This window comes from Pangasianodon hypophthalmus, chromosome 1, assembly GCF_027358585.1.
Source record: "Pangasianodon hypophthalmus isolate fPanHyp1 chromosome 1, fPanHyp1.pri, whole genome shotgun sequence".
NCBI lineage: Eukaryota > Metazoa > Chordata > Actinopteri > Siluriformes > Pangasiidae > Pangasianodon > Pangasianodon hypophthalmus.
The window spans coordinates 15,594,035-15,613,746 of NC_069710.1; the positions used below are offsets into that span (position 1 = coordinate 15,594,035).

At 36.8% G+C, this 19,712-nt stretch overlaps 1 protein-coding gene across 1 annotated transcript in view; it reads right to left on the minus strand.

Moving 5' to 3' along the window:
- grik3 (glutamate ionotropic receptor kainate type subunit 3) overlaps positions 1-19,712 on the minus strand; it is a 90,560-nt gene that overhangs the window by 10,227 nt on the left and 60,621 nt on the right. Inside the window, exons 9-12 of the mRNA XM_026926514.3 lie at positions 18,881-18,994; positions 13,344-13,547; positions 8,326-8,549; positions 3,426-3,544 (exon numbers count right to left, since the gene is read on the minus strand). Coding sequence (XP_026782315.1) covers positions 3,426-3,544; positions 8,326-8,549; positions 13,344-13,547; positions 18,881-18,994 — 661 coding nt within the window. The remainder of the gene's footprint in view (positions 1-3,425; positions 3,545-8,325; positions 8,550-13,343; positions 13,548-18,880; positions 18,995-19,712) is intronic.

Sequence of the window (19,712 nt, forward strand, 5' to 3'; positions counted from 1 at the left end):
TGACAAATGGAACTAAAATTACAGGCATCATTTGAACATCTCTATTTTTGGCACAATTTATTTCTTTTTTAGAACAGCAAACTCTATCAGTACAAAATGTTCATATTAGGGCTTTTAAATTCTTCGATATACGAAGGAACAGTATTATATTTACATCAACAACATGCAGTAAGAAATAATGTGTTTACATTTTCAATTCATGTACTTCCAAAGCTACTGATGAACCGTGCCATTTCCATTAAATGCATTATCTGGAAACATGGTGTACACCATCTACTGCACCCACAGGCTAGCGCTGCATTTTCGACACGCTGCATGCCGGGGAGGATGGTGCACAGATGTAGCTGCCAGGCTTTTGTGCTCTTGCTAAACCTGTTTCTGTGTGTAACCAGGCTGCACGAAAAAAGTGCTGATGTCATGAGAGCCTGTCAGAGATACTGCTGTAATACCGAAACTAAACATCTGCTCATTTCCATAAGTGAGTAGGGGAGGTAAGCTGCTAATCAGCACTAGGAACTGCTCTCATGGGAGTGGTATTAATGTAATGCAATGCTTTTAACTTTCGTTATCTCCCCTCACATGCCAAAAAGCTTCAGTGCATCATCATTAAGACCACATAAGAATCATCAGATGTAACTAGTATATTTATGGGAAATGAGAACAAAGCTATTTGAGATCTTTACAATCCAAATAATAACTTAAACAAAAATAACAAACATCTCTCCAATATCAATATACTGTACATGTATAAACATAATTATTATATAATTGGAATATAAAGACTGAGGATAAGAATAGCTTTCAACCAATCTTTCCATTAATTAAATTTGTGAAAACAGTTTTTTGTTGTTGTTTTTAACTTGTCTGTATTAAACCAGTGGTGCATATGCAAGATGTGCTTCTGTGCATTTCTATTCTAATAATCCTCACATGATCTAGACATCTCTCGCTTCTGTCAAGATGAAGCATTAGGCAGAACCTTCTTCTGTCACACTCTACTCACAAACACCACTATTTGCATTTTTACAAAATGACACTGCTGTGAGCTGGCATGTCCTTATTTTAAATACAGTGGAACAAGAATACAAGAGAAAAAAAATGAAAGAGTTTGACATCTGAGGATGTCATACAAGTTAAAACAAAGCATTTGACCAAAGATACTCTCAACTGATGTCTCCTGGATTTCTTGCAGAAAATACAAAATCAACCCAATGCCATGCTAATACTGCACTATGTAACTTTGGGGATTTAAAGGTTTGTGATATTGCAAGCAACTTGTGATATATATATATATATATATATATATATATATATATTTTTTTTTTTTGTAGATGCCAAAACAAAAATAACAAATTACTTCACTGTATGTCATGTCGACCTGTGCCGGAACACCCTTCACAATAACGAGCGTTAGTTTTAAACCCCCAAATTTTCGCTTTAAAGACAAAACTGTGTGTGTTGGGTTGAGGTCGACCATGGTGATGTCTGATTTCTATGCTCTTTCCACAAAATAGAGCAGGCTGTGAGCACCAAGTGCAAAAAATGTCACAGTTATCAGCGGATTACACTTCATTTTTCATCAGTTGTAGTACATCATAAAGATATTTCTCACTGGGAACAGACTACATGCACCAAAATATGTGAAGTACAAAACCTGAGATTAAGCTTAAGACAAAGGTGTAATAGTTATGAGAGTGGCTAGACAATTCAACAGCTGGCAGTGTAGTTAGCAGTCTGAACAGTCAGCTAAAAGTACTGTACTGCAAAAAGTAAATTAAAAAGTGGAAGAAAGAAGGTAGCACTGGAAAAGATGTGACAATACTAGCTACCTGGCTAAACAAATGCTCAGGTAAGCAACTATAAGACAACTGGGTAATACAGCTACAAAGTGTACAAAAAGGCTAAGATGGCCAGCTATAATTCCAGTAGCTAGCTAATTAGCAAATAGCTCTTATTTTTAATAGAAACTCAACTCCTCTACAAAGTCCCTTCAAATACCATTCAAATAATATCTTTTTAATTTTTAATATAATTTCTTTATTTATTTCTACTGGGGAGTTGGTGTTAATCACTGGCTTAATGACACCGTTAATGATAATAGCTAAAACAAATTTAACCTGACGGGTCTGACACTGAATTAATATTTTAGGCTTTCCAGGATGACTTTCAGGAGAAGCACACATTTTTTAAAGTATTTTTATTCTCTGACAATTCAATAATGTGTGTTTAATTCCTGACCAGAATTGTTAGCAACTGTAATGTTTGCAAATGTAAGGAATAACAGCAGCGACAGCCATTACAATAAAATCTGTGGAAAAATATCTGAGGAAGTGAAGCTTGCAAGATGCCAAACAAGCACCACTGCCGGAACAGACAGAGGTATTTGAAACACAGGGGGTTTTGAAATGTCATGTGGGTGTTGCATATTGACTTTGCCTCCCTGCTATCCATTAGACTGCTCTACTCATGAACTACTTATCTGTATCTGTGAACAGTGGCAAATTGATAGGGATTCCAAGCAGTTTGAGGGTGGAGCAGCAGCTTAATGAATTGTGTCTGACATTTGCGATCCTTACAGGCACAGATTCACCATGGAGAACTCTCTGTTTGTCACTTTACATGAGCTTATACATTTCATTACTTGTTCTTTCTCCCCTGCCTACTTTATTATGGTTGCTTCGTTTTTGGGGGCATCAGTTGCTAATGTGTGCCCATGAGGGGTATCTTGAACAAAAACAACAGGCTTGCGTGTCTCTAATAGCTTTTCTCTTCCACTAATTTTGTGAGGCTGCAACAAAAAGCAGAAGGGAGGAAATTAAATGGCATTCAGGCAAGAATGTTTGCACAGGCAGGGAATGTTGGATGGGGGTGAGATGCCAAATAATGTTTGACATGTTTTGATGTTTAAAAAGAAAAATTGCTCCACCCCTCAAAAAAAAAAAAAAAAAAACTAAACTAAACTTCAGGAAGATAGAATGATCTGAAAGTGCTGGGAAACAGAATCACAGGGGGAGGTTTGTTGGTGGACAGCTAGGCAAGAGCAGATGGTAAGTCTTCTCTGCAGTGTGTGTGTGTGTGTGAATGTAATGCCAAGACAGAATCACAGTCATTTGTGAAGTTTGATCCTAACCCCAACTCCATGCCAACAACATGAGAGAAGTATTCCTGACAGAAGCCGCATTTCACAGAAACAAACTCTACTGATATCTTTCCGACCTGCCAGAGCATATGACGGCTGTGTGACACATTTTCTCCTCATATTGGCATGAAGCACGGCAACATCCTTCCTCTGTCTGCACGTGAAGCCTGAACTCCATATACTCTTGATGGGAAGGGCTTCTTCGGAAGCAGCCACCTCATGCTGCTGTCAGCTGAAGTTCATTTTGAAGGCTTGTTAAGCACACTTTAAACACAGACTACATTACCTTGCTGCATGAGGGAACCCACGCCAAACCAGAAGCTGTTCAGGAGTGTAAAGTTGTTCTCCACCACATCAGAGCTTGGGTTGCATGGGTGGGCATCATACCACTCATAAGGGCTAAATCTGCAGAAGAGATAAAATAAGCATTATCCATATGCAATGCAGTCTGACCAATTTTTTTGACCAATTACATTTTAAGGCCAATAAATCCAATCGGTTTTGCCTAGATTACATTTTTGCTTTATTGTGACATATCTTCACAGCGAGAGGTAGAGATTATACCAGCTGAATTAGGATAGAATAAGATTCAGCTAGATGAAATTATACTATATAATCTTGTTTACAAATGATGCTTACAACAGCTTACGTAAAGCCCAATTATCTACTTCAAAGTTAATTAGCATGTGATAGGAATAAGTGATACAGAAAAACTGTATGTCAAGACATTTTCAATGTATTACCCAGTAATATGTATCATGGTATACATACACTATATGCTCAAAAGTATGTGGACACCTGACCATCACACTCATATATGCCCATTCCAAAACCATGGGCATTAACATAGATTTAGTCCCCCCCTCACCACACTGCTGTTATAATAACCTCCACTCTTCTGGGAAGGCTTTCCACTATATTTTGGAGCATGACTGTGGGGTTTTGTGCTCATTCAGCCACAACAGCATTAGAGAGGTCATGTCAAATGAGAACACCTAGTGCACAATCTGTATCGAATTCATCCCAAAGGTGTTCAGTGGGGTTGAGATCAGGGCTTGGGCCACTGTAGTTCTTAGACACCAACCTTGGCATACCACGTCTATATAGACCTGACTTTGTGCACAGGGGCACTGCCATGCTAGATCATGTTTGGCCCATTTAGGTCCAGTGAAGGGAAATCATAATGCTATAGCATGCAAAGACATTCTATACAATTGTGTGCTTACATTTTTGTGGCAACAGTTTGGGGAAGACCAACATATGGGTGTGATAGTCAGATGTCCACATGTCTTTGGCCATAGAGTGTATTTGTTTGGAACATTCATTGATTCATTCATCCATTTTCAGTAACTGATTTATCCCAGTGAGGGTCACAGTGGATCTGGAGCTTGTCCATTTAACACAGGGTGCAAGGTGGGAGAATTCACCCTGGATGGGATGCCAGGTCATCGCAGGGCACCATGCACACACACATTCACACCTCTGGGCAATTAAGCATAGCCAATCAACAAATCTACATATTTCATACATTGGGAGGGAATCAGAGAACCTGGAGGATACCCACATGGACATGCGAAGTACATACATAAATTGCCTGTAGTTTAGCTTGAGCACAACAAAAATGGTATTTGATATTCTCTAGCGCATGGCAAAGTTCTACTATGGCTCATTTATACTATTAAGCCACTCATCAACAGAATATGCCATATAGTCAGTAAATGTGTGGAACTGTTCCTAGACAAAACTTGTGTTACTGTGTGTATGCAATTTTCCACAAAACAGATGAACTACAATATTTGTGCCAATAATGACAAAGAAGAATCAAGCAAACTTGTTGTGGCTGATATACAGAGCATTGCTGTATGTATTAATCTTAAGGCTGCATGTATTACACATAAAGCTGAAAATATGGTTTAAAATGCCTTAGGACAGAGGTACATACCTGTAGGGCTGGAGTCCAGCAGAGTTTAATTTCCCTGCTCAAGGACACCTGATTCAGCTCACCAGTTAATTACCAGGTTTAGTAGGAGTGTTCGAGTAGGAAAATCACTAAACTGTATGGTACCCCAGCACTGGAGTTGTGAACTCCTGCTGTAGAAATTATGCAAATGCACGTTTGAGGGATCTAATAATAATAATTTCTTGGTTGTAGTGCATATGTGGCACTTTCAGTATTCCAGAGTATGTAGTAATGAACTGGGGATCTTGAATCCATACAGCCCTCAAGTAGTCTTTGTTTTAGAATACGTAACCTGAATCTGTCCTTAAGTCTCAGAAAATCTGTTGTGTTCCAGTGTTTAGCATTGCTTCATGGGGGAGTCTTGTTTCTTTCCTAACATCAAAATACATTATTTAGAACTAAAGTGACAAACAACATTTTAATAGGAATTCTTGAGAGAGAACGATAGAGGAGATTGATGAAAACAAGTCTATATTTTTGACTACCACTCATGTAAGTGCTGCCTCTTAACTCAACATTAGAAACAATGGGGCATTTGCCAAACATGGACAGAAAATTGTTGCCATGGACAGAATAAAAATAGCAAATGCTTTAGCAAAAATCTCTGATTCTCTTGGCATAAAGGAATTATCCCTCCATCAAACCACCTTCTCTTTCTTGTGTCTATTTTAGGTCAAAGGACATTACAGTGTAATGTGCTCTCAGTTGGAGACATTAAGCCAACAGTTCTTATTGTTGTCTGAACATCATGCTATAGACATTTGAGATAGATTTCCTGCTAAAGAAAGAATAATCATATTTTGATTCATCTCCACTATTAGTCAAGGCTAGTCTACACATTGATATTTCTCTCAGCTTTTTAGATAGATATGTGTACATCTGATGTATTAATAGTTTAATGAGTTTGAAAGACATCACACCTGCTCATCACACAAGGCTTTTACTATCATGCTGTATAAGCTTTATAATGCTAAGCTAACTAGACAATCTGGACAACTTCTGGAAAATGAATGAAAGCAACATTATTAACTTCATCCACAAGAACCAGCCAAATTCCTCCAGCTGCTGCTTGCTAAAAATCAAGTTGATCTAATGTTACATTCATTCATTATTTTATTACATTCAATCTTTTCATTCTTTCATTATTATTTACACCATGTATGTCCTGTTTTCTCTTCATGTCCATCCGCTTCATTTTCATGGTACTGTATGTATATTTATTGAAAGAAACATGCAAGTCATGGGCATGCAAACAAGGTGTCACATTTTCAGGTGGATTCTACGATGTCTACAGAGCTACAGAACTTTGACATCTTTAAGTCTCCGTTATGAAGAGACATTCTTTAATTAAGGTATACTTTTGTCATTGGGGTTCGTTATGGAGACTGAGAACACTTGCCTCCAATGGAATTATTGTGAGCAAAAGGACTCTAATGAAGATACTGAGTGTGCATGGGCTTTACCGTTGTCAAAATGCCGATTTGGATCAAGTCACTGAATTTATAGTGAATCCGGTACAAAGCAATTGGAAATTACGCAGCTATAGATGGATGTATACAAAGTGCTCCATGGGCATGTTATCTTTGGAGGAAAGCATAAATTAACCAAAATTTGGGCAAAATTGTATTAATCTGAGAACTCAAGATACAAAAGCTAAAAGCATGATTAAAGTAAATTGTACACAAATTGTTCATTATGATTTTGTGAACTCAATTTAGTACATTATTCCAATTTTAAACTATACATATATACATATATAGACACAAACACACACACACACACACACACACACACACACACACATATATATATATATATATATATATATATATATATATATATATATATATATATATATATTCTTTAATTAAGGACAATAATTTTGTCCTCAACTGTATATATATATGTTTTCATAGCCTCTCCAGGGCTCTGTATATAATAGCCTATTTTTGATTAAAAAAGGAACTGTCATTTGTCCTCCTCCTCGTCTCTATGCACAGACAGTACAGACGCACCTGAAGCATTAGATCTCAGAAAATTGAAACTTGGGGCAATGTGCAGGTATTTGAGCAGATAAGGGCAGGAAAAGGCAGAGAGAGGCCGTGTCCATTATTCCACTATTGCTGGAGTGTAAGTGCTTATCCACACTAGTGAGATATTGAAGTCTTAAATTTTAATCTGTATTCCATGGCCATTTTTAATCTTTTTTTTTTTTTAATTTCAAATATATATTTACTGGAGCATTGCAGTGATGGATTCCTTCCACTCCTAAGGTGCATTCTTAAAATGAACTTCAAAGCTCAGTTTGTTGCAATTAGTTTATACATTTATTTATCTCATTACTCGTGTCTGTGTAGATTTCCTTCGAGTTCTCTGGCTTCCCCCAACCCCTAAAATAGAAGGGTCACTGGCTATGCTAAATTCTCCCTGGGTGTGAATGGGTGAATGTGTGAAGTGTGTGTGCCTGGTACCCTGCGATGGCTTGGCATCCCATCCAGCATGAATTCACTCACCTTGCACAAATGACATCAATATGTAAGCGTTACTAATGCATTGTACTCCTCTACCAGAGCTCTTTACATTTCTGTGAAATGCAAACAAAAAGCTTTGAGGCTCTCTAAGTTACAAATCTATGGATTTGCAGTTGTATGTGTACATATATCATCTCATCTAAGGCTGTACCATTAAAATAATGGTACATTAAAGTGGCAGCATTAACTGTATCCCTTTCCCATTTTAGATTTGCTTGAAGAAAATAACTGAGTTGTATTTTATGATAGGTCTCACAGTGCTGCAGTGTCCAGGGCATTATTACTGGCTGGAAATTGAGGCTACTGGCTATCTAATAGGTAAGCAGATGAAAGAAAAGCACTCCCGTTAAAACTGTATTTACAGCTTTTCAGAAGAGTACTGAAAGGAAACATGTCGGAAGACAGAAAAGGAGCTGATGAGAGCAGCTGCCTCGTCTTGAAACTTGCAGTCCAGCCAAGTACTCATTTCCTCCAAAATTAACTCAAGCACTGCTCAATGAGTCAGCAACAATGGTCACTCCGGTGTGTGGGTGTTAGGGCACTTCCATTTCCTGAGCACTTCGGCATAGAAGAACCACAAGGATTTACACATTAGGTTGCTTCTCGTGAATTCAAATCTCTTCCACCAAGGTATTTAAAACGGTTATAGAATAAAATTTAAATGAAGTCTGACACCACTCTTAGATTTCACTCACCTGGCAATGACAAACAGCACACAGCTGACGCCCAGGTAGGCCAGTAGGATGTAGACCCAGATATCGGGGGTCATGGGCTTGAGGAAAGAGAAGAACCCATTGTTGGTGTTGTTTGGCCGGCGGTACAGGATGCTGATCCCTGTGTTCAGGAATGGCTTGGAGAAGTCAATCACCTTCTCCCTCACAAAGGTGATGGTAAGGGGAGCTACAGCCAAATCTGCTCTCTAAGCATAAGGGGTAAAAAAAAAAAAAGACAAAAAAGTTCTGTACAAAATTCACTACATTGTAATAGTTTTAAAAAAGGAAAGATTGTTAAACATTAAATTTATTTGCACTTTATAAAGTGTATAAATACCCCTACAATTTTATTAATTCCATATAATTTATTATTATTATTATGTGTAACCCATTTTAAACATAACAATGCAAACATTAACAGTGGTGTCTAAACCTTTGTCACCTAAGTTGTGTAAGAGTTTGCATACTATATTATTTTAAATGGTCAAATCCAAAAGATGTCATTATTATTGTGCATTCTATAATTAAACAGTACTCTGTGCAATATCTGAGATGAACAAACAAAGGACTGTGTATGTCGCACCACTATTGAACAAAGCATCACCAAATCTGTCCCCAAAGGCTATCACAGTCAGGTTTGCCAAGGTGATTCAACTGTTGACTTGAATGGCCTAGTTTCCTCACACCAACTATTGCTTTTTCTTGCCCTGTCTATAAATTGCAGACGCAGGGAACCGTTCAGTGGCACGTGTCTGGCTGCATATTTAGAAGGTCACCATTTACATCGCCTCGCCCTGCTTCCCTCTCTCCTGGGTTGGACAGGAGGTTAATGAAACCAGCTGCTTGGTTCACGCTTGGCTGCTTCCTTCCCCCTAACATGATGGAATCACAAAAGAGTTCAGACCTCCTCCTACTACAGCACGAAGGAAGTAGTGCGAGACTTGCTTGTACAAAATACTGCATTAGAAACATTTGAAAATGAACCATTTTCATTACAGGGGACACTTTTTCCCATTACAGAAGTACTACAATACCACTGTTTCTCCATCGTGCCTCTATTTGACATTTCAATTCACTACAATGGCCTCTTTTGGAGCCTGGAATGTATTTGCTTCACTTTTCCTGTTCCTCTAGGTTCTGGTTTTGTCCATTTGAATTATGACAGCTGGCTGGCAGAGGAAATGCATAAAGCTGCATGCAGTAGTCTGAATTAGCAAAACCTGTTTTTACCACAATGGCAGCTAAATACCTGCCAACCATCCGGAAAGAGTGTCAGAGTGAGAGGAGACACAGGATGAGTGCGAGAAAATAAGGGGGGGAGGTAGAGAAAATGTCAGTCAAATGGTAAGCCTAGTGAGAACTCATTCAATATTTACATAAAGTACTCACTGATTTCCATCTTTAGTTTGGCTTACCACAGCTATCCAACCAAACCTGCTGTTTATGCAGCTGACCAGTCTGCAGGCCTGCTCGGTTGTCACTAGTGACACTACTTGCACTGCTCTAGGATAAGGTATGTTCAAACCAGCATCATCTCCCCCAACAGTGTCCCACTGAGAATCACATCAGTGAGTGTAATTTGAATTGAAAGCACAACATTATTTGCTATAGTGCACCTGCTGCAGACTGATCCTTGCATCCAGTGAAGGGTAGTGTCAATATTACCATTAATAATCCATACAAATACAGTTCTCCATTGTGTTATGGTACCAATTTGACTAGAAAAAGATGGAGACTCTAAATAAAGTGACTTTTCACTGAATATTATTCACAAGGATGATCCAGCCTAAATAAAATAAAACTAAATAAAACTAAATAAAATGATTTTTTTAAAATGATATTCCAAGGAGAATCCAACCACTATCTTAAAACCTGCCCAAAGAAATCCTGCTGGTTTGTAACCTCCCAGTGCAAAGGTTAATTACCAAGACTAATACAAATGATGTACTAAGCCAGCTATTAATACTGCTATGGTGGCATAATTACTTAGATCATATATTGTAACAAAAATCATACTTTAACAAGGCGTGGTGTGTTACTTAGCACTTTGCACACCATGTCCTTTAGCTTGTAGTGGGCTTTGTGATCATATGCTGAAGAACAAGCAAGGGGTCCAAGTCCTACATGGTACAAAAAACCCTTTTTACACTACATTAAGCTCTGTATTTTTTTTCATTCCACATTCTTAAACAACTCTTCATGTTTCTAGGAAAAAGGACATATCCTCTGTAAAATCGAAAGGATGGTGTATGGTCAAATTGACCGTGCGTTTGCTTTTTGTGTGTGGCATTTCTGGTCACCCTCAATTTGGTTCTCTGTGTGACAGGATGTGGTGACCTATAAAGATGAGGAAAGAGGTATGACTTACTTTAATGAACCTACAAGAGTGTGATATGGTTAAATAAATGTGCTAGGCTAAGGGTGCTTTGTAATTCACTAATGAAACTATGATTTATGTGGGCTTGTAGGATGCCAGTTTGAATGTATGGCCCCATGTCTTAGTGCCACTTTGTTATCAAGTAGAAACAACAGACTAAACAGTATGCTTGTTGTCTTCATTAAAGCTACGAGTCCTTGCATGCAAGGCACTAGTGAGCATAACATGCACTTAGTGAGAGCAGAACAAAAAATAATGAAAAGTGTCACCTGAATGTACTTGATGAATATAAATCGTGCTGATGAATATATCTGACAGCCTCTATTATTAATGCTTCTCTTCTTTTGCATGTGTGTCATGAGCAAGGACCCGCAAACCACACACAGCTGCTTCTAAAATGAGAAGTATGTGCATTTGTATGACCAAGGAGCAAGCGGTTTATTGGTGGTTATTTTAATGTTTAATGCTTATAACTCTGTGGAAGACTCAAGCAGCTAATGAAAATCATGAAAAGTTACTCCAACATTACTGGTCATAAACAGTGTCCAAAATCTGCCTGCGACATTCAGGTGAAATCAGCAAAAAATAATACACCCCATACCTTCTTCTTCAGTGTTCCTTTGATTTATCTGACATGAGAACTGTCTGTCTACCTCCTGAGGCAACTCGAGGTCATTTTCCTTAGTTTGGGAATGATTCTGATCAGCTTATCTATGTAGACAGCAGTGAGAAAGGCACTCAGCCATGAAATAGAGCATGTAAAAATACACATGGCACCTTCGATACCTCACAAGCCTTCTGATAATGGCTAAGACTACCAGAGCCGGATGCATTGCAAGAATTATGAGGATGAAACAATTTTGGAAATGGGACTAGGCTGATGGATGGATATGTTCAAAAAAATGGTGCAAAAAAAAAGAGTAATCTAGCACATTTATTTTGCTTATGAAACACTGAAATCTGTGTATTTCATAATTCAACAGATGTTACAAAGCACAGGAAAAAAATAAGCAACTGCTGTCACCAGTTTTAAGGTGTGTATGAAATTTCAACTCATTCTAGTGATAAATATATCTCATTAAAACTATAAGCATGCTGTCAAGACCCCAATTTAAGTAATGGTAATGTTAATATCATCAGCACCTGTTCATTCTGTATCTTAATTTCTGATCAGATGGCACTTTACTTCCTTTACATTTATGCTGAAGTCTAAATAATGGCCTGTAGTGGACACAGACACACACACCTCTACCTTTGTCTGCACCAGCAATAATGTCTTTGTTTCCTCAAGGTGACTGTTATCAGACCGGATCTGGCCAAAGCGCACGGGATGATTAAGTGCTGCAGCAGTAGCTCACCCCTCTCAACCCTTCCAACATCCTGCCGTTGACTCCCACCTTATGACTTTGTCCACTAAATGCCACTTAAGCTATTATAACTCTCCTGTGTAAATCTGGGAAGGTGAGGAGAAGGAGATCCACTTCACAAATGCCCAAACAGCAGTGCCAGCCCTGTCTGCTAAATAAATGAAATGAATAAATAAGAGCAGCAGGGCGTGGTCCTAGTTAACAGCAGCAATCTTAAGTATCTTGAGCTTCTGGCCTATAGGGCAGTGTCTGATGTATTACCCAGGAGTATGCATGCCCTATATTACCTTTGTACTCCATAGCTTTGTAACTTTCAACCAGGAGGTTTACTGAAATAAATGGCAAAATTTGTTAAATCAGATTATACCATAGCATGCTTGAATTCTTGAATCAGAAGACCTGCATTCATTTTCGCATGGGTCTGACTGTAGTTCTGACTGTAACATAATCAATAGGTTTATATTAATGCTCTAGTTCTAATACCATTTCATTCCTATAGTAACACGTTATTCATAGGGATACAAGGATGCTTATTTAACATTTATAGATCTATAACAAAATCTTTAACCTCTATAACAAAAAACGTTACCAAGAACTAACTTGTCTCGTGGACATTCCATAACATTACATATTACTATGAACAAGTGTGATGTGTTGTTCATTAATAAATTACAAATTGTAATCGTTGGCAAATTGCTGTGGTATAGGAGGAATAATAAACTCCAGACCATGCTGTTATATGAAAGTAAACCATGCCTGGGTGGTGTGATATGGTCCAAACGTGTGTGTTATTCCTATGATGTGGCCTAGACAGGATTTTGAAACTCTTTAATAGATGGAAGGGAATGTGACTAAAAGTTGGGAATGTGACTGAAAGTACTAGGGTACTAAAAACACATTTTTGTTTCACATTTAGGAGATTAGTTTCTACAACTTTATTTCACTTTGCTTTATTTCAATGAACTTCATTGTATGGTTTTAGTGAATATAAATAATTATAAAACAAATAAACAAACAAAAGACCAAAATTGATTATATATTCTTGGATTATGTCCAAGTCTTTTAATCTAAGTATATATAATCAATTTTTGTCTTTTGTTTGTTTGTTTTATAATTATTCATATTCACTAGAACCACACAATGAGGTTCATTGTCAGATTTGTGTAGCATCTGTAGAATTGCTCCACATTTATTAAAGATTTTAAATGGTTATTGTGTTACTAGTGTCAATGGAGTGAAAGTCATCTTATACTTACATGCTCCATAAGTTCTCTTATGATGCCATTCCACTGGCCCTTGTCATCCTGGAAGCCATATTTCCCATCAGGCACTAAACGGATCTCATACGCAAACCCCAGAATACCAGCCAGTTCCTTCAGCAGGTCAATGCAGAAGCCCTCGAAGCGGTCATTTCCAACAAGTGCTTTGTCAGACTTCTTAAGCATGACATATGGTTCCTCCTGTGCAGATAGAAAACATCAAATGAAAAGCAGTGGTGAGGTCAGCTCTTTCTCTCACTGGCAAGCACACAGTCCTAATTGAGAGAAAGTGATCACACCTGAATGCTCTAACAGGGTGCTACAGAGAAGTCAAAGCCAATATGCATTTACATATTTCAGTTCCATAATTTGCAGCTCTGTCACTTTGATATTGATTAGTAGTTTTAGCTTTATGAGCTTTGCTTTTAAAACATTATGGACCTAACTTATTAAAATCCACAATAAAGTGTGCAATTTGATAAAAAAAAAACACATTTAGTGGACACATTTAGTTTACACCCATTTAGTGGACATGTTGAGAGTGATTTACAAAACAAAAATAAAAAATCTAGACATTGGTGTGCATTCTGTTCATATGTAACAAGCAACTAATATGTAACAAGTTCATATGTAAGAATTAACAAATACCTGTATTTAAACAATAGGCCAAATACGCCAAATAATCAACACTTGCATTAATGTTCATACTATCAGTGTGTAAAATAATATCCACAATGACTAATATGAAGCATTTTATTGAACATGTTTGTGGTTGCTAACTGGCAAACATTCAGAAGTGAGACTGAAAAGCATGTTCTAATATTCACACCTGGAGATGGAAGTTCAGTAAGTTATCAACATTTATGAACATGCTGGAATTTCATTTTTGTTAATTAAGCATGTGTTGAATAAACATTAGTCTGTACAGGTATTTTGTTCAAATTTCAACAAATTAATATTAATATCAATTAATACATGTCCTAACTTACTTTGTTACTTTGCTTATATTACTATTTATTATTTACTATTTATTCTTTGTTAACTAATGCAGTTAAAAGTCAGTTAATGGAAACTTTTTTTCTTTTGTTTTTTTTACCAAATCATTCTTTTGAGAAATGTTTTCATTTTAAGAGCTACTGAGATACAATTTTGGGAATCTAAAATAAAATAGTTATTATTTTGCCTTCAAATGCATCACAAGTGTAAGGTTAGGAAAATCACACTGTGGGTGCTCAATTAATCTATTTGCATAAACACCATCACGTAATTGTATTTGCCTCTAACCAAATATTTATGAGATTTATGAGTTTTTTTTATTCTTTATTCTTTTTTTCAGTTCAAGCTAGTTTCAGTATTATAAAGTTATATATTATAAAGTATATTATAAAGTATTATAATAAAACAAAATCCACTGTAAACAGTTACAATCCCCCAAGTTCTGCCTCCCTTCATATGTTTCCAAAAATTGTTTCCGATCACAAGAGGAGACTCATGTAGTTTATAGACTGGGCCCTGAATCTTTATAGCCGTGTAATATTTCGCCAGAAGCTCATTATTTGGGTCATATAAATCCTTGATTAGGAACAGAATGCTGCAATGAAAATGAACATGCTCATAATGTCATCAACAATGTTACTGAATCTTAGTAGGACAGTTTCAGTAAAATGACTCCGTGTGGAGAAATGACACAATACGAGCTTTATAAAGCATGAGGAGTTCATTTTTGTCAGGACTTAATGGGTGACATCTCTTCACCAGTTAACTATTTTGATATTTGTTCCCCTTTATGACTGCACAGTCCAGCTATTCAGAAACTCTTAGTGAGCTAAGAGTGAATGATTCATTTTCCTTAGTTTTTCTCCTGTCTTAGTCTGCTATGACCATCATCTTGCTCTCACAGCATTTTTACACTTGAGCAGGAATGAAACAAAATCCAGATGTTCCTAGGGAAAGACCGTGGCTGTCACTGCATAAGAAAAGTGATGCTGCATGTGTGATGTTGCTCAGGCTGAATTTAGAAATCGATTATGCTGCTGTTCTATGTCCCATCCATTTGCTTTGATTAAAAAAAAAAACGAATTCTGTCATTTGCATGCTTTTATCAGCTGAGTAACTGCCACTCTATTATTGGTGGTACATATACTGTATAAATGTAAAAGCAGATATTAGGCCACATTTCTCTTTTTAGCTTCAACTGAAGAGATTCTATTCAAAATTGCTTTTTGGCATTTTTTTTGCAAATGCAGGATTTTTTTTTTTTTCAAAAATGCATCCACAGAAACAACCAAATCCCATGGGAATAAAGACATCTATTTGGTTTATAACAATATGTTTTTGACACAGTAATAATAATGGGTCAATAAATAAAAAAATCAGATAAGCATCTTATATAATAAAATTAGAAAATAACATTGCTCCATTAAAATAATTCATTTATATAGTCAGTAATCAATGCTTTATGATGCACCACTGTGTCATCCTACTGTAATTTATTTTTTGCTGAATTATGTGGACTTGTTTTTAGTCTAAATTAAAGAAACTTTAGCAAATGAAGGTGTACTTTGTTAACATATAAATAAATATCAATTAATACATTTGTTAACTTACTTTGTTAACATTACTTTTGGCATATTAAAGTTCATCAACTAATGCAGTAAATAATGTTAAGGGAACCATAAAGAGTATTTTTTCTGATCATTTTGATGTGTAATATGTAATCTAGATAAAGATCTCAAGGTTCATTTATGCTGGGATATAACCCACTTGGTGGGTAAATTATTTTGCATGTTTTAACCCCTAAATAAACAAATTTGCTTGTAATGCAAGCAGCCATTATTAGTACATGCTTATATACTATGTATGACCCAGTAACATTCAACTACATAAAAAACACAAAGTGAGAATTTGGTGTATAGGATATTTTGGAAACAAACTCTTCAACTAAACATTTTGATTAATCTATCTCATTTTATTTTTGTTAATAGTGTAGGTTAATAATTAAGTACCATATAATACATTGTAATAGTATATTCAAGATTGCCAATTTCCTTATTCATGGCTTATTAAGGAAGAAATAATATTTCTTTAATACTGATGGTGGATATTGTATAAAATGTCTGTCATTCTGTTTGTCTTGGAAGGCTGTTGTTTGTCTTGGAAGGCTGTTGTTTATCTTGGAAGGCTGTTGTTTATCTTGGAAGGCGGTTGTTTGTCTTGGAAGGCTGTTGTTTACCTATGACCAATTTCTAATTTAAGACTATGGATGACTGAAACTAACACACTGTTAAATAAATAATAGGCAATGATTTCTTGACTATAATGGAATTTATATTAAAACTGAAGTCAGCCAACTCCAAGGAAAACTTTGTATAAGTTGTCCAATTATCTTGATCAAAAAGTTTGTGCGTTGCTGAAAAAAAAGTCATTACCATCTGTTCTGCATCCTAATATGTGATATTCCCCAAGGTTTGGACTCATATCAAAGCTGTAAAAGCTGCTTCTCTTGCTCTGCCTATCTCTCTCTCTCTCTCTCTCTCTCTCTCTCTTTCTCTGTATGGGTTTACTCAAGAAGGATGGGTGTGGAGAAGAGAAACAGTTATAGCCAATGGAGTGAAGACAATGTGTGCAGGGGAACTGCATTAAATATCTTAAACTCCTTTCAGAGTGCCAGGTGTCACACATAAAAATGCCAGGTGTCTTATTTGAGTGTTGGTGAGCCAGTCTGATATGAAAGCATTATGACCTGCCACATGATCGGTCATGTTTTGCCTCCATATGTCTTATGCCGGCTAGGTTTCAGCCATGATGAGGATTTCATGAACCGTAAGTGACCAAACTTGGCTGAAGGCATCATAAAACTGTTTGGTGGGTGAACACTCGTTTACTGTTTGGCTTTATTTGTGAAAAACAAACAATGCAAATAAACTGAAATGATAATCTGTGATTTAAAAAAATCACATTCACTGAAGCATAAACACTGATTTTTCTTTTTCATTCGCAGAGGAGCGGTACCTGAAGCTGACAGACCAAATACTGTAAACTAGTTGTTCACACACAGTACAAGCACTTCAAATTGAATTATGCAAAAGAGTGAATGTTTGAACTTCCAGGAATCCAGAGAAATATTCACAGCAAAAGCCTATGAGATACTATACATAACAGCCCTCACAATCGACCGACCGTATTTCATCATCATATGTTTTAGATTTTGTTCTGACATACACAACATGTACATGTATGTACTTTGTAACTCATACATGATTAATCAATTAAATACCCAGGACACTTCGGCATATCCAAACTTACGCATCTTACTTTAATAGTTACACATCTCTTCTATCAATTTCATTATAGTTACTAAATAACTGCAGATAGCTGAATAAAATATTCTCTCTTACTCATACTTTTTCTGTCTTATGTGATGCCAGTGCTGGATTCTGACACACTTCTACTACCTAATTCATCCTGATGCTCTACTCCTGCTTGGAGCTTCTGCACTTTTGACTCATTTGCACTTCATTAATATAATTTATGCCCAAGCCTCACCTTTTCTTCAGTAGAAAAGTAATCGCGCCAGGATAGTGTAGTGTAACACTGTTGTTGTGATCATAAAGACTACAAAGCTCAACCTTTCAACACAGTACTGTATGACTTTATAGTATACATATGTAGGAGTGCAATGATTTATAATCTCACTATCCAATGTCACCTAGAAAAGGATGATGGTTCCGCTCAAGGTTTCTTCTTTATGTTGTCTCTGGGAGTTTTTCCTTAGCACTGTTGTTTCTGGTTTGCTCATTAGGGATCTAAATCTATATCTGGATTTCCTTAAAGCTGCTTTATGATAATGTCTATTGTCAAACATAAACTATACACATAACATTGAACTGAATTAAGATGAATAAATAAACTAAATAAGCTGAAATTTGAAGAGGTTGTTCATTTCTTTGTGCATATCAGGGAACTGCTGCAGTCAGCACCAGGAAAGCACAGATTAAAGTGTTCCTATCTAATCCAGGACTAATGTCAGTGTTTATCTTTGTTGCTAAATCATGTGCCTGCCCAAATCAAGCCCACAAATGCTGCTTTAGTTCAGCATCCCAGGGACAGCTTGACAAACCTACTATCCTCTCAATGAGAAGCATGAACACAGGGTTTAAAGCATCTGTATAATGGAATGCAACTGTTTATTTTAAATCATTTCACTCCTGGCCTTTGTGGCAGTTTTCTTTGTGCAAAGCTAAAAATTCTGGTACCCCCACTAGCCAAGAGAAATCTGTATCTACGACAGGAAGCACTTCAACAATACCAATTTAAAGCTAATTTTAATATACATTTTGGCCAGAAAAGGATAGCATGGACTTAAAGATCTAACTGGTTTAGCTGAATATGTCATTATGTGTAATATAGTAGATTACTACCTGCTATTGCTGTCTACCTTTTTGATGGAATGCTTATTACAACTGTCAGCAGAAAGAGAGAGAAGAGGCATAGAAATAGAGGGGAATTTGCTTTCAGTGCTTGTGTGACCTTACCAGTATTGTGGTGATGACCAGGGAGCGGTTGGAGAGTGAGTCAGTGATGTTCATGCCATTCCTCTTAGGGAGCTCTGTGATGTTCAGGCCTCCTGAAGCACTCCACTTTCCCACCTGCAGCAGATGAAAATTGTGTAAGCCTGAGTGCACTGCACTTGCCTGTGCAATTCTTATGTTCCCAATAGCCCACAGTGCTGCATTAGTGGGGCCTGCTGTGCTCATCCAATGGCATTAGCTGATTGCCAATGTCACCTATATGCTATTAGGTCAGAGGGAGGCACTGTGAGGAGCCAGGCCCTGCAAACTCATTATGACCAGAGAAGGAGCAATCTAAGCAAAGGAAATTGCTTTCCAATTCAATTTCTAAAGAGAAAATTGTGAACAAAAGGCAAAGGTAGAAATTACCAATGCATCCATTAACACTGTTTGTTTGTCTTTAAGAAAGATTGTTCTGCAATTTGTCTATACTACTCCTTTGATGAATGTAAATGCACTTTTAGCAACTGTTCCTTCCTGTCCTAAGTCAATTTACACTCAGGACAGCTGTATATTAAATATTAATCTAAAGGAAAATGCTTTCTCACGTTTGTAAAAAGACTCAGTTATTTTGTCAAGCAACACATGAAAAATGAACTCACCAACTCTAATCAGTCATTCGTTCAGGAAGTGAAATGGCAGTAAATGCTATATGTTATTATTTTCGTGCATTTTTTTAAAAAATCATTCCTTGGTGTCTGTGAAACTCAGTCAGTTAAGTTCTAATAAATTATAGTTTTAATAAATTATTGTTGGGTGCCTTTTTCTGCCTCTCCAACTCACACTCAGTTTTCAC